This window comes from Barbus barbus (assembly GCF_936440315.1).
Source record: "Barbus barbus genome assembly, chromosome: 47".
NCBI lineage: Eukaryota > Metazoa > Chordata > Actinopteri > Cypriniformes > Cyprinidae > Barbus > Barbus barbus.
This window is the reverse complement of record NC_136725.1, coordinates 16,700,653-16,714,455: the sequence shown is the minus strand read 5'-3', so window position 1 is coordinate 16,714,455 and position 13,803 is coordinate 16,700,653. Positions and strand designations below refer to the sequence as shown.

Here is a 13,803-nt window from a genome sequence, read left to right as displayed (position 1 = left end):
TTGCACTGGAACACCAGAATTCACTGGACAATACATATTTAAACAAACCAGTTACAAATCACAAGAATTTATTCAGTTGCTTCACATACAGTAAATCATTGTATGTTGGTTTCTGTTAAAACTCCACAGAACATGACATTTTACAGAGTGATCACATTAATTCTAGACATCTTTCTAAAGGCCTTTTGCCTGCTCGCCCACCGGCTCACAATCATTCTGATCTCCTGAGTACGTAAACAGTAGATGAAGGGGTTTATCAGTGGTGGAACGAGGCTGTAAATCAAAATGAGAAGTATCCTGAAATCTCTACTGATTTGGATTTGCAGGAAATTGGCTATATACACGACACAGCGAGGCACATAAAACAGAGCAATGATGGACAGCTGCGTGCTGCAGGTGGCAAAACTTTTCCAGCGACTCTGAGAGCTCGACAGCCTCATCAAAGACGCTATGATGTGACAGTAAGAGTAAATGATGAAGGCCAGAGGGAGAAGGAGCACAAGTAGGGCCACGCACAGGGCCACCAATACCTGCTTGCTGTTTTCAGCACAGGCTAGGCTGGTAATAGTGATGTGGTCACAGTAGCATTGAATGATCAGTTTAGGGCCGCAGTAAGGAAGCTGTTGAGTGTGTAGGGTGGCTATTGTAGGAGCGATGAAGGCAGTTACCCAAGCCGTTGCATTTAGGGTGTACGTGATGCGGTTAGTCATAACAGTCTGGTATCGCAGAGAATAACAAATAGCCACGTAGCGATCGAGGGCCATGATCATCATTATCAGTGAGTTCAATGTCCCAAAATAGTGAATTAACTCCATTTGGAAGAAGCAGGCGTGGAAAGGGGTTGCTCCTGCATTAAACCAGTACCTGGCTATGATTTTAGGCAAGGCAACAGTGGAGAAACACATATCAGACATTGCCAGGCTCGATAGGATGATGTACATGGGCTTCCTGAGGCTCTCCGAAGTGATGAACAGTACCAGAAAAACAGTGTTACCGGCCACTGTGGTCATGTAGACGATGAAGAAAATGGCAGAAACCAGGCCATAGTAGTCTGGATGGAGTCCAGGGAAGCCCACAATGATAAACTCAGTGATAGTAGTCCAGTTCTTCGGTAACATGTTGCCAGATCTGCAGAGATTATAGGACAAAAGTGATTAAGATAGCTTAATATTAATATAATCTAAACAAAATGTTATTTTTTTAAACAATACAATATAATTTTACATTTAAAATTTTGCATATAATATTAAATATTATTAAATGTCAATTTACAATTAATTGTAAAAATGTGGTATTCCAAAGAAATATATATAAAAAAGAAGCTTTTAAAGAATCTTTAAAGAAAGTAAAATGCCATAAAATAAAATATATATATATTTTTTAATAAAATGTACATTGTCAGTAAATTCATTATCAATAAACAGCAAGACATTCAACATTAAGACACCTGTTATGTTGACTTTGTGCTCTAAATTAAGAACAATGCATTATTGTGCATCACTTATAAAGTGTTTGCTGTTATGTACAGTGTGGTTGGGACTTTTTTTTCCAGATGATGACAGGGTCAGGGTGGCTTTAGGGACTGGATGTCACTCATTGCTCACGAACTTGCCTTAATCAAACAAGTTGGAAAAAAGGGTCTCAAATCAAGCCTCATTGCATTTCAAGTTCTGCTGCCAATCAAGCATAACAATGACATTTCAAATACTAAAAATTGCAAGATATTTTTTCAGTACTACTATTTTTACTTAATAATAATCTTAATAATATTTTCACTTGTCTCTGACATTAGGACTGTATATAGGCTGGCCAGAATAAAAAAAAATGTAATCACCGTAGCTTTGAAGTTCAGTTAAACAGTGCTGAGCATTGTGAATTATCAATAGAGACTAAACCAACTGAAATGCCATTGCTTTAACACACATTTTTTAAAGCTGCCCATGAAATATAATATGAAGTATATAAGTAATTAGTAAATGTCAGTAAATCTTCTCTCTTAAAGTTTGTGTCATCAAACGTTTCCTGCCTGTCATCAGATCTCATGGGATTTTCATTGTTTTTGAGTATCAGTATCTACATTAATTGGTGTTGTCACTCATCTACTGGATTCCTCAGTGTAAATGCTCTCATGTTTGTTTTCCCATCAGTCCATAATCTTCAGGGTTTGTCTAGTGTCTCTAGAAAGCAAATTAAGGGCATGTAGCAAATATGTTGACACAAACAACAGTGACAATGTTTACGTGATGTTACATGGAAACTCTTGGCCTGAGATGTCTAATGTCTCCCTGAGTGAGCACCCTTTCACTCAAAAACATCAAAACATCAAACTGCATCAAATATTAAAATAAATAATATGTGAATAATGTTAGACTATAACCTGCTGTCTACACTAACATGTATGCATGCCAAGCATGTATTGGTACTATATTTTATAACAGTAAAACAAAAATGGGCCCAAATATATCAGCTCATGCTTATGGGATATAGTTTTCTGACATATAAGATAATTTAGGCAAATAACTAGTCAATTTCAGTTTCAATTGAAAATTTCCGTTTCAAGCTATTTTGCTTCTGTAACATGTATTCTTTCAGACTAGTAATTTATTTGCATCTGTAGATTTCAAATACAATGCATTTCTTTATTGTCTGTTTTCTTAAAATGATTTTTTTGGAGATAGAAATCTCCACTTCAGAAACACTTACATGCACCAAACTTTACTGTTGATGTATTTATAGTATATGTTCTGAAGGTTTTTTTTAGAGAAGCATTTGTTCCCTTTCAGTCAGTCACGTTCGACGTAACGTCAAGTGACTGACATAAATGGGATCTCGCCCGAGAGCCCAATCACCTTTGAGTGTTAACAGAACAAGCCAATGACAGTTGGCGTGAGTGTTTCGCCACGCGTGTTGGTGTTACAGCGCGTCAGCGGGGGTTGCTGTCGGATGTAGTCCAATTTATTGTCCAAAGACCGTACGTTTGCCAGTACGATGGTGGGGATAGCTGGCTTGTGTGGGTTGGCCGCTAGCCTAGCTCGGATACCTCCGCGCTTACTGTTCTGCCCTTTGGGTATTATCTTGTTAGAGTAATTAGGACCTCTAGCAGTCAATTATAGTATTTTGGCCTGAACCAGGAAGTTAATTTACGAATCTAATCTCATGGTGGAGATCGTTCCAGCTGCAATAATCCTTGTTGCGTTCCGAATTACTCATTAGCAAGAACTGCCTGTAAGTTATTTATAATTTCTATGTTACAGTATTTCTACCAATAGATTTGTGGCATATTCATGTTGATTTAAAAATCATAAAACCTGTTTAATTCATGACTGGTAGTTTACCCGGATAAGCTATTTAGTTATGTTATTATTGTACAAGCTACAATTTCATCTTAATGTATTTTTTGTGTTTATTTTCAGTTTCACTCCTTTGTTCATGTCTACATGCAGTCTCTATTAAACGGAGCTGAAAAGCTATATCCTGACTCTTACGTTATTCATGAAGGGAGTTTGGCTGGCTGTCTAATATTGGTTAAGAACATCAATTGGAGGATAGTACACTTACCCCTCTTCTGCTTCCTCTCACGCCGCTTGTAGCGCCTCCGCTGTGGGCGAGATGCAGTAGTGGCTGTCGGTGATGGAGTAGGCTCTTTGGCGTGTGCTGAGTTTAACTCAAAAAATGTGATTCTGCCGACATCGAGCAGAAACTCATGACTGTATGCGCGCTTAAAGACAGGTAGGCGAGACGAAGATGCACAAAAACATCACGACTTACAAGACAAAAAACACGAAAACACCATTCTGTTGGGAGAGAGAAGCCGCTGCGTCTGCCTCGGGGCCTACGCAAATATGCGTTTCACCCAGTGAGCCTTCTCGCACAGACACTGTGCAAGGTCAGGGAGGACGAGGATCAGGTCCTCTTGGTGGTGCCATACTGGCCCAATCGGACTTGGTTCCCCAAACTGATGCTCCTCGCAACAGCCCCTCCTTGGCAAATTCCTCTGAGGAGGGATCTCCTTTCTCAGAGAGGGGGCATCCTCTGGCACCTGCATCCAGACTTGTGTAATCTCCACCTGTGGTCCCTGGACGTGACGCAGAGGTTCTAGGTAGGCTACCTCCAGTGGTAGTAAACACTGTCACTTCCGCTAGAGCTCTTGTCGACCTGTTCGTCGATTGGTGCTCTTCCCGTCGGGAAGACCCACGTAGATACCCCATCAGGATCGTGCTCTCTTTGCTGCAAGATGGGTTGGAGCGAAGGCTGTCTCCCTCCGCCCTCAAAGTGTATGTTGCCGCTATTGCTGCACATCATGTTGGAAACTAAGATGGCGCCACAGATGGCAGCTACTGTGCTTTGCTCTTCAATGTTTATACTGTTTTTGTTTGTTTTTCCTGTTTTTTTGTTTCTCAAATACGATCAGTTTTATCAGGGATGACCTTCTGAACATTCAGCAGAACACACCACAAAATCTTTTACCGGATTTTGACTATTTGGACGTTTTGCTGGACATTGTAGTTGGCGGAGCCGTAGCTCTGGTCAAACGCTTCAGGAGGACGCGCAGACGGGGGAAGGGAGCTGGCACACTCGTGAAGCTCAGATAGCGCGGATTTCGAATGCCGTTGCCTAGCATCCATCTGGCGAATCTCCGCTCTTTACCCAACAAAACTCTTTCTGCTCTCTCGGACAAACAAGGATTTTTCTAACTCTGCTGCTCTGTGTTTCACGGAAACGTGACGTGCTTTTACATCAATGAGAGGTGGTGTACAGATGTAACTGTGTTAAAGAAGATGTGCTGTTCAGATCTAGAAACGCTCTTCATTAACTGCAAGTCATTCTATTCGCAGCGGGAGTTCTGCCCGTTCATTCTCATGAGTGTCTACATTCCGCCGCAAGCGCACGTGAGCACAGCTTTACAGAAACTCGCTGATCTGATCACAGACACAGAACATCAACACCCAGACTCTGTTTTAATCATTCTCGGGGACTTTAATAAAGCAAATCTCTCCCGCAAACGGCCAAAATACAGACAGCACATCACATGTCCCACCAGAGACAGTAATATATTGGATCACTGTTACACAACAATAAAGGACGCATATCACTCTGTTCCACGAGCAGCTTTAGGACTCTCTGATCACTGTTTGGTTCATCTTATTTCGAGCTACAGGCAGAAACTTAAGTCTGCAAAACCTGTATTAAGAACTGTTAAAAGATGGACTAATGAAACAGAGCCCTGTTTCTGAATGAATGGAATGAATGAAACCAATGAAACAAGCCTGTTTCTCTCTCACTGATTGGACTGAAGGGAAACCCCCCTGCTCTCCCCCCACTCACCATCATGAACAGCACTGTGACTGTAGTAGAGTCATTCAGATTCCTGGGTACCACAATTTCTCAGGACCTGAAGTGGGACATTCACATTGACTCTATTGTCAAAAAGGCCCAGCAGAGGTTGTTCTTCCTTCGCCAGCTGAGGAAGTTCAATCTGCCACAGGAGCTGCTGAAACAACCAGACACAGGAACAGTTTCTTCCCTCAGGCAATCCATCTCATGAACACTCAACAATAAACGTGGAACACACAACTATAATACATTATCCATTCATCAAACTCAATTATTTTATTTTTATTTTCTCATTTCTAATTGGCACATACTTGACCTGTACATACATAGTTGTCTATATTATATATTGTGTTTGTGCTACTTTGTACATTGCCTATTTGGATATTTGTACAGTCAGGTCCATAAATATTGGCACATCGACACAATTCTAACATTTTTGGCTCTATACACCACCACAATGGATTTCAAATGAAACGAACAAGATGTGCTTTAACTGCAGACTGTCAGCTTTAATTTGAGGATATTTACATCCAAATCAGGTGAACGGTGTAGGAATTACAACAGTTTGCATATGTGCCTCCCACTTGTTAACGGACCAAAAGTAATGGGACAATTGGCTTCTCAGCTGTTCCATGGCCAGGTGTGTGTTATTCCCTCATTATCCCAATTACAATGAGCAGATAAAAGGTCCAGAGTTAATTTCAAGTGTGCTATTTGCATTTGGAATCTGTTGCTGTCAACTGTCAAGATGAGATCCAAAGAGCTGTCACTATCAGTGAAGCAAGCCATCATTAGGCTGAAAAAACAAAACAAACCCATCAGAGAGATAGCAAAAACATTAGGCGTGGCCAAAACAACTGTTTGGAACATTCTTAAAAAGAAGGAACGCACCGGTGAGCTCAGCAACACCAAAAGACCCGGAAGACCACGGAAAACAACTGTGGTGGATGACCGAAGAATTGTTTTCTTCACCAGGGAAAACAACAGTTCTCCAACAGTTTCTCCAACAGTTGGTCAGATCAATAACACTATCCAGGAGGTAAGTGTATGTGTGTCAAAGTCAACAATCAAGAGAAGACTTCACCAGAGTGAATACAGAGGGTTCACCACAAGATGTAAACCATTGGTGAGCCTCAAAAACAGGAAGGCCAGATTAGAGTTTGCCAAACGACATCTAAAAAAGCCTTCACAGTTCTGGAACAACATCCTATGGACAGATGAGACCAAGATCAACTTGTACCAGAGTGATGGGAAGAGAAGAGTATGGAGAAGGAAAGGAACTGCTCATGATCCTAAGCATACCACCTCATCAGTGAAGCATGGTGGTGGTAGTGTCATGGCGTGGGCATGTATGGCTGCCAGTGGAACTGGTTCTCTTGTATTTATTGATGATGTGACTGCTGACAAAAGCAGCAGGATGAATTCTGAAGTGTTTCGGGCAATATTATCTGCTCATATTCAGCCAAATGCTTCAGAACTCACTGGACGGCGCTTCACAGTGCAGATGGACAATGGCCCAAAGCATACTGCAAAATCAACCAAAGAGTTTTTGAAGGGAAAGAAGTGGAATGTTATGCAATTACCAAGTCAATCACCTGACCTGAATCCGATTGAGCATGCATTTCACTTGCTGAAGACAAAACTGAAGGGAAAATGCCCCAAGAACAAGCAGGAACTGAAGACGGTTGCAGTAGAGGCCTGGCAGAGCATCACCAGGGATGAAACCCAGCATCTGGTGATGTCTATGCGTTCCAGACTTCAGGCTGTAATTGACTGCAAAGGATTTGCAACCAAGTATTAAAAAGTGAAAGTTTGATTTATGATTATTATTCTGTCCCATTACTTTTGGTCCCTTAACAAGTGGGAGGCACATATGCAAACTGTTGTAATTCCTACACCGTTCACCTGATTTGGATGTAAATACCCTATTAAAGCTGACAGTCTGCAGTTAAAGAACATCTTGTTCCTTTCATTTGAAATCCATTGTGGTGGTGTATAGAGCCAAAAATGTTAGAATTGTGTCGATGTCCCATTTATGGACCTGACTGTATATTATTCTTTTATCATCTGTGTCCTGTCCTGTTACTGTCTTTCTGTTGCACTGTGGAGCTTCTGTCACTAAAACAAATTCCTCGTATGTGTAAACATACTTGGCCAATAAAGCTCATTCTGATTCTGATTGATGATGCAGTAAGTCAGTCGGGAAGCACGACTTGGTCATCAGGTTCCTCAGAGGGGCTAGGAGGTTAAATCCTCTGTGCCCTCATTTTGTACCCTCTTGGGATCTCCCCTCGGTCCTGACGGCCTTGAAGGAGGAGCCCTTCGAGCCTCTGAAGTCAGTAGAGCTTAAGTTTCTGTCATTGAAGACAGTGGTCCTCACTGCATTGGCCTTGGTCAAGAGGTTAGGGGACCTACAGGTATTTTCGGTCGACGATTCATGCCTAGAATTTGGACCGGGTAACTCTCACGTTGTCCTGAGACGCTGGCCTGGATATGTGCCCAAAATTCCCCCCGCGCCCTTTAGGGATCAGGTGGTGAACTTGCAAGCACTGCCCGGGGAGGAAGCAGACCCAGCCATTGCTCTGCTCTGTTCCGTCCGCGCCTTGCGCGTTTATGTGGACTGCACGCAGAGCTTCAGGACCTCAGACCAGCTCTCAGACCGCCACAGTTTCTGTACCACCGCTGTACTGCCGGGGCACACAGTCTTGGCTCCTCAGCGAAAAACTGATGTGCGTTTGCATGCACTCTCCTTTTATACCCGCACTGCTGGGTGGGGTGCGCGTGGCGAAACACCCACGCCAACTGTCACTGGCTTGTTCTGTTAACACACAAAGGTGATTGGGCTCTCGGGTGAGATCCCATTTACATCAGTCACTTGACGTTACGTCATACGCTCATATCATTCACCTGATTTATATAACATTTTATTCCAAAATATAATCTTTCTGATTTATGGAGTGATGAAAAGAGACACAAAATTCACTCTGTAAAATCCTTTAATATGTCAGCAAAAATTTAAATTATGAATCTGGAATCCATTGTTCAGATTTCTGTTCTGGAAATGTATGTAGATTACTGAATATTTAATTAGACAATGCCCAATTTGCATATTTAAACATTTTACAAATCTTGTGATACTAATTAATTGTCTTAATGTACTGTGATTAATCTACTGGGACAGTATATGATAGAGATGCGTGAATGAGCTCAAACGTCACCCGAATCCGCTGCTTCAAATAAATGATCTGCCCACCACCCACCCGCACCTATATTTTTCTCTGATTTAGATAACCGGCCCAACCCGCACCCGACGGCACATTTCAGAAGCATCCCAGAATGCGAATCCAGTTGCTTCGCTCCTGGTGTGATTTGGCACTGCGTGGAGGACGGAACAAAACGTTGTCGGAGCTGTAAGGGGTTTTAAATGAACATTTAAAACATTTTGTAAGGTTTTAAATGAACATTTAATTAAAAAACAAAAGTTATTTTTTGGCCAGATTATAGTCTACACTTTCTTAATAGCATAAACACATGCTTTACTCCATTCAACCTTTATCTGGAATGCCACTGTATCTGTCACTGCAACTTCCCGAACAGGCGAACATACAAAAATATGAAATCTTTGTGTCTGTCTGCCTGATGAAAAAATTTATTTAAAACACGCTCGTATTTTAGAGAATATTTGCATCACTAATGATTTATCTCATCCACCTGCGACCCACCCACAATTAATTAGAATGTATTTTTTATTACATGACCCACCCGACCCGTGGATTACCCGCAGGCCCTGCGGATACAACCGCCATCCGCGCATCACTGGTATATGATATTTAGTTACAATATTTAGGTAACACTTTATTTTGATGGTCCCTTTTGAACATTCTGTTGACAATAGCGAGCGAGAGACCTCTGGTGGTGAGTTAACGGAAGTTCATAGACCAGATTTATGACAGTCGAGGCTCCTTTAGCACAAACTCCAGCATCAGTGAGGAATGGCATGGAATCGATCAGCCTGTGGCTCTGCTGAGGCACTATTGAGCCTTCACCTCGTCTGTATCGTTGGATCGACTGTTTCTCATCTTTCTCTTGAAAATATACCATAGATTCCACATGGGGTTCAGGTCAGGCATGTTGGCTGGCCAATCAAGCACAGTAATATCATGGTCAGCAAACCACTTGGAAGTGGTTTTGGCACTGTTGGCAGGTGCTAAAGTCCTGCTGGAAAAGCAAATCAGCTTCTCCATAAAGCTTGTCAGCAGATGGAAGCATGAAGTGCTCCAAAATCTCCTGGTAGACGGCTGCATTGACTCTGGACTTGATAAAACACAATGGACCAAAACCAGCAGACGTCACGGCACCCCAAATCATCAGTGACTGTGGAAACTTCAAACTGGACTTCAAGCAGCTTGGGTTCTGTGCCTCTCCAGTCTTCCTCCAGACTCCAGACATTGATTTCCAAATTAAATGCAAAATTTATCTTTGGACCACTGAGCAACAGTCCAGTTCTTTCTCTCCTTAGCCCAGGTAAGATGCTTCTGACATTGTTTCTATTTCAGAAGTGTCTTGGTAGCCCTTTCCCTGAAGACATCTGAGCGTGGTGACCCTTGATGCACTGACTCCAGCTTCAATCCACTCCTTGTGAAGCTCTCCCAAGTGTTTCAATCAGCTTTGCTTGACAGTATTCTCAAGCTTGCGGTCATCCCTGTTGCTTGTGCACCTTTCCTTAGCCAATTTCTTCCTTCCAGTCAACTTTGCATTTAATATGCTTTGATACAGCACTCTGTGAACAGCCACTCCTTTCAGTAATGACCTTCTGTGACTTACCCGATTTGTGGAGGGTGTCAATGATTGTCTTCTGGACCATTGCCAAGTCAGCAGTCTTCCCCATTATTGTGGTTTCAAAGAACAAGAGATAACCTGAATTTATACAGTAGGGATGGTCATTTAAGAAAAACCTTTAAAAAAATTGTCAAACAGCACCTAGATCACCCTTTTGGAGGGTTTCAAGAAAAATTCCTCTATACTGCTGTATTTTTAATGTTGTGGGCCTATCTTTATGCTGGAGGTCCTGGACATCTTGCTTATACACATGGCATCATGCATTCTATCATATATCAACAGATAAAAAATCAATAAGTGACTGACTCTGTTAGATATCTTATAATTGGCCATGTTTGGATCTTCTAACCGTACAATAATCCAAACACAAACCTCAAAAACAACACAAAAATGGGTCACTGAGCACAAAACCAAGCTTCTGCTATGGCCATTCCAGTCCTCTGACCTGAACCCTATAGAAAATGAGGTGAACTGAGGTGAACTGAAGAGAAGAAGCACCAACATGGAGCTGGGAATCTAAAGGGTCTGGAGTGATTCTGGATGAAGGAATGGTCTCTGATCACTGGTCAGGTGTTCTCTAACCTCATCAGGCATTATAGGAGGAAATTTAGAGCTGTTAAACTGGCAAATGGAGGTTTCAAAAAGTATTGAATAAAAGGGTGCCGTTAATTGTGGCCAATGTGTATTAGAGATAAACATTTATTTCATAATGATATTTCCCCCCATTTTAAATTCTTATTCTCCAATTAAAGGTTAGATTTTTGTGAATTTTTTAAATAAAAGATCAAAAGGATTAACAATGCAGATTAATTTTCACAGCCTTCTTTGATAATTTTTATCAAGGGTGCCGATATTTTTGGCCATGACTGTACATGATTTTGTTGAAGTCATCAATCTGCGTTATTTTAACTTATTTTTTACGCAATTGTGTTTAAAAATTAATTTTTGGAGTACATTACCCATGATTCTGCCACAAATCTCCAGTCAGAAAATTGAAATAAGCAAATTGCACCAGAAGAACTCTTTAGCACCTGTCAATTTCCATGAAGAACTGCAAATAATAAAAAACATGTTCTTTGTGAACGGCCCACATGTAAGCTATTTTACAGTATTAATAATAATAATAATAATAATAATAATTAATTACATTTATATAGCGCTTTTCTGCTTTTCTAAGCACTCAAAGCGCTCTACATTGTGAGGGGTGGTGTCTCCTCGTCCACCACCAGTGTGCAGCATCCACCTGGATGATGCGACGGCAGCCATAGTGCGCCAGAACGCCCACCACACACCAGCTTACTGGTGGAGAGGAGACAGAGTGATGAAGCCAATCAGTGTAAGGGGATGATTAGGAGGCCATGATGGTCAGAGACCAATGGGGAAATTTGGCCAGGATGCCGAGGTCACACCTCTACTCTTTTCGAAAGACATCCTGGGATTTTTAATGACCACAGAGAGTCAGGACCTCGGTTTAACGTCTCATCCGAAAGACAGTGCTTTTTGACAGTATAGTGTCCCCGTCACTATACTGGGGCGTTAGGACCCACACAGACCGCAGGGTGAGCACCCCCTGCTGGCCTCACTAACACCTCATCCAACAGCAACCTAGTTTTCCCAGGAGGTCTCCCATCCAAGTACTGACCAGGCTCAACCCTGCTTAGCTTCAGTGGGCAACCGGTCTTGGGCTGCAGGGTGATATGGCTGTCAACATATTAAAAATATAATAATAGGCTTTTAAAACTGAAATTATTCAAACATTTCAAATGTATTTTTATTTGATTATTTTATATATCCCTTACATTATTGTATTCACTCTCTGTATTTAGATATTTGTATTAATGTTACAAACTAACATTTATTATCATACATGACAAAACAAATCTGACAAAGTATGTATGAAGTTACAAAGAAAAAATATTTTGAACATGTTTGACATTTTTATTCTGTTGTAGTTATAGAGGGCTCTAGACTTTCTACTGTACATTAACATTTTTAATAAATACTGTCCACTTACACGACAAAATATTAACACATCTATGCATTATCTTAATTTCTAACATGAGCAAGAGTGCCACAAAATACATTAATAAATGCAACAACAACATCTTCACAATCAGCTATGAGAATTAACAAAATAAACTATTATGATAACACCTTTAAATGATTTGGTGCAACTTTTTTGTGCAAAAATACATCTGCTAATCGTTTTCTGATCTCTTTAGTCCTGGTGCAATAAACAGTGGGATTTATTAAGGGAGGAATTAGAGAAGCAATAATCAATATTGCATTTCTCTCTGTTAAATTTAGAACAACTCCTATTCGAGTTAGCATGTTAGAAACCAGCTTTGGTACATAAAAACTAAGCAGGACAATGAGGTGACTCAAGCAAGTGTTGATCATTTGCTTTTTGCTTGAGTTATTGGAGAGTTTAGTTACACTATAGGCCAGGACACCATATGTGCACATAACAAAGGGAAAGAGTCCACAGAACCACCACAGATTAATCACTGCAGGCAAGAAAAAATATGGTTCAGGATTAACACAAGCAGTTCTAATCATAGATGGATAATCACAGAACACATATTTGATGACAGGCTGACAGTACGGAACACTGTCTACCACAGATGTCAAAACACCCATTAAAGTGATAGCAATGAGCCAAGTCAGAAAAATGAACAGAAATGTTCGTGTATTTGTTACAATGCTGTGGTATCTCAAAGGAAGCTTAATTGCAATAAGTCGGTCAATTGCCATTAATGTCAGAGCCATGTATTCTATGAAATTACCAAGATGATAGAAGAACATCCTTGAGATGCAAGAGTAGTATGAAACAGTTTTAATCTCAGCCAGCAGAACTGAGATCATGGTTGTGCTGCAGGTAGAGGAGAACATTATGTCAACAACAGCTAGATTACAGATTAATATGTACATTGGTTTGTGTAAATGTCTGTTAGTCGAGATGATACACAGATTGATGCCGTTCCCAAGCAAGATGAGCATGTAGGTTATTAAGATGAGGAATCCAAGGAGCTTTTGGTTCGGCAAGTGATCAAATCCAGTGATTATAAAACTGTCTACATTGTTTACAGTATAATTTTCAACGGCCATTTTCAGTCCACTGCTAAACACAAGTACATTAAAATACACTATATACAGGTAACAAGTCAAAAATCCATCATAGCCTTGATGTACTCATATATACACAGTAAAAAAGCTCCTGTGAAGGAAGATGGCAGAAAGATGCAGACAGTGTCTGTAACGGCAAGGTGATGAAAACTCTGAAAATTGAAGTATAGTTTCAAAAGGAATACAAAAAGCGTTTCAGTCATTATAAAGAATAAATATAAATAATACGTAAAACATTTTCTAAACTTATTCTTCTGGTTTTCCACTTTAAACCTATGGAAATGCTAGAATTTCTAAACAATGAATATTTAAAATAGCATACAAGAGATTCTGAGATGTTCCCTTTCATTTAGTTAAAAAGATGCATAACTGATGTTCTGCCTTTTATATTTTATTGCATGACCGCTTGTACCTCCTGGTTACCTAGCAGCGTGAAACTATAGAGAGTTGGTTCAGAATGCCATAGAATGTCTATAAAAAATATTATTTATTTAGCAAATATAA

At 40.6% G+C, this 13,803-nt stretch overlaps 2 protein-coding genes across 2 annotated transcripts; both read right to left on the bottom strand.

Annotated features, from left to right (window-relative positions):
* Positions 1-140: 140 nt before the first annotated feature.
* LOC306865747 (olfactory receptor 1E16-like) lies at positions 141-1,118 on the bottom strand (the record flags this gene model as incomplete). Its single annotated transcript, XM_079410515.1, has 1 exon — positions 141-1,118. The coding sequence occupies one exon, from the start codon at positions 1,116-1,118 to the stop codon at positions 141-143; it is 978 nt and encodes a 325-aa protein (XP_079266641.1).
* Positions 1,119-12,315: 11,197 nt separating this feature from the next.
* LOC306865746 (olfactory receptor 10G4-like) lies at positions 12,316-13,281 on the bottom strand (the record flags this gene model as incomplete). Its single annotated transcript, XM_079410514.1, has 1 exon — positions 12,316-13,281. The coding sequence occupies one exon, from the start codon at positions 13,279-13,281 to the stop codon at positions 12,316-12,318; it is 966 nt and encodes a 321-aa protein (XP_079266640.1).
* Between the last annotated feature and the right edge of the window lie 522 nt (positions 13,282-13,803).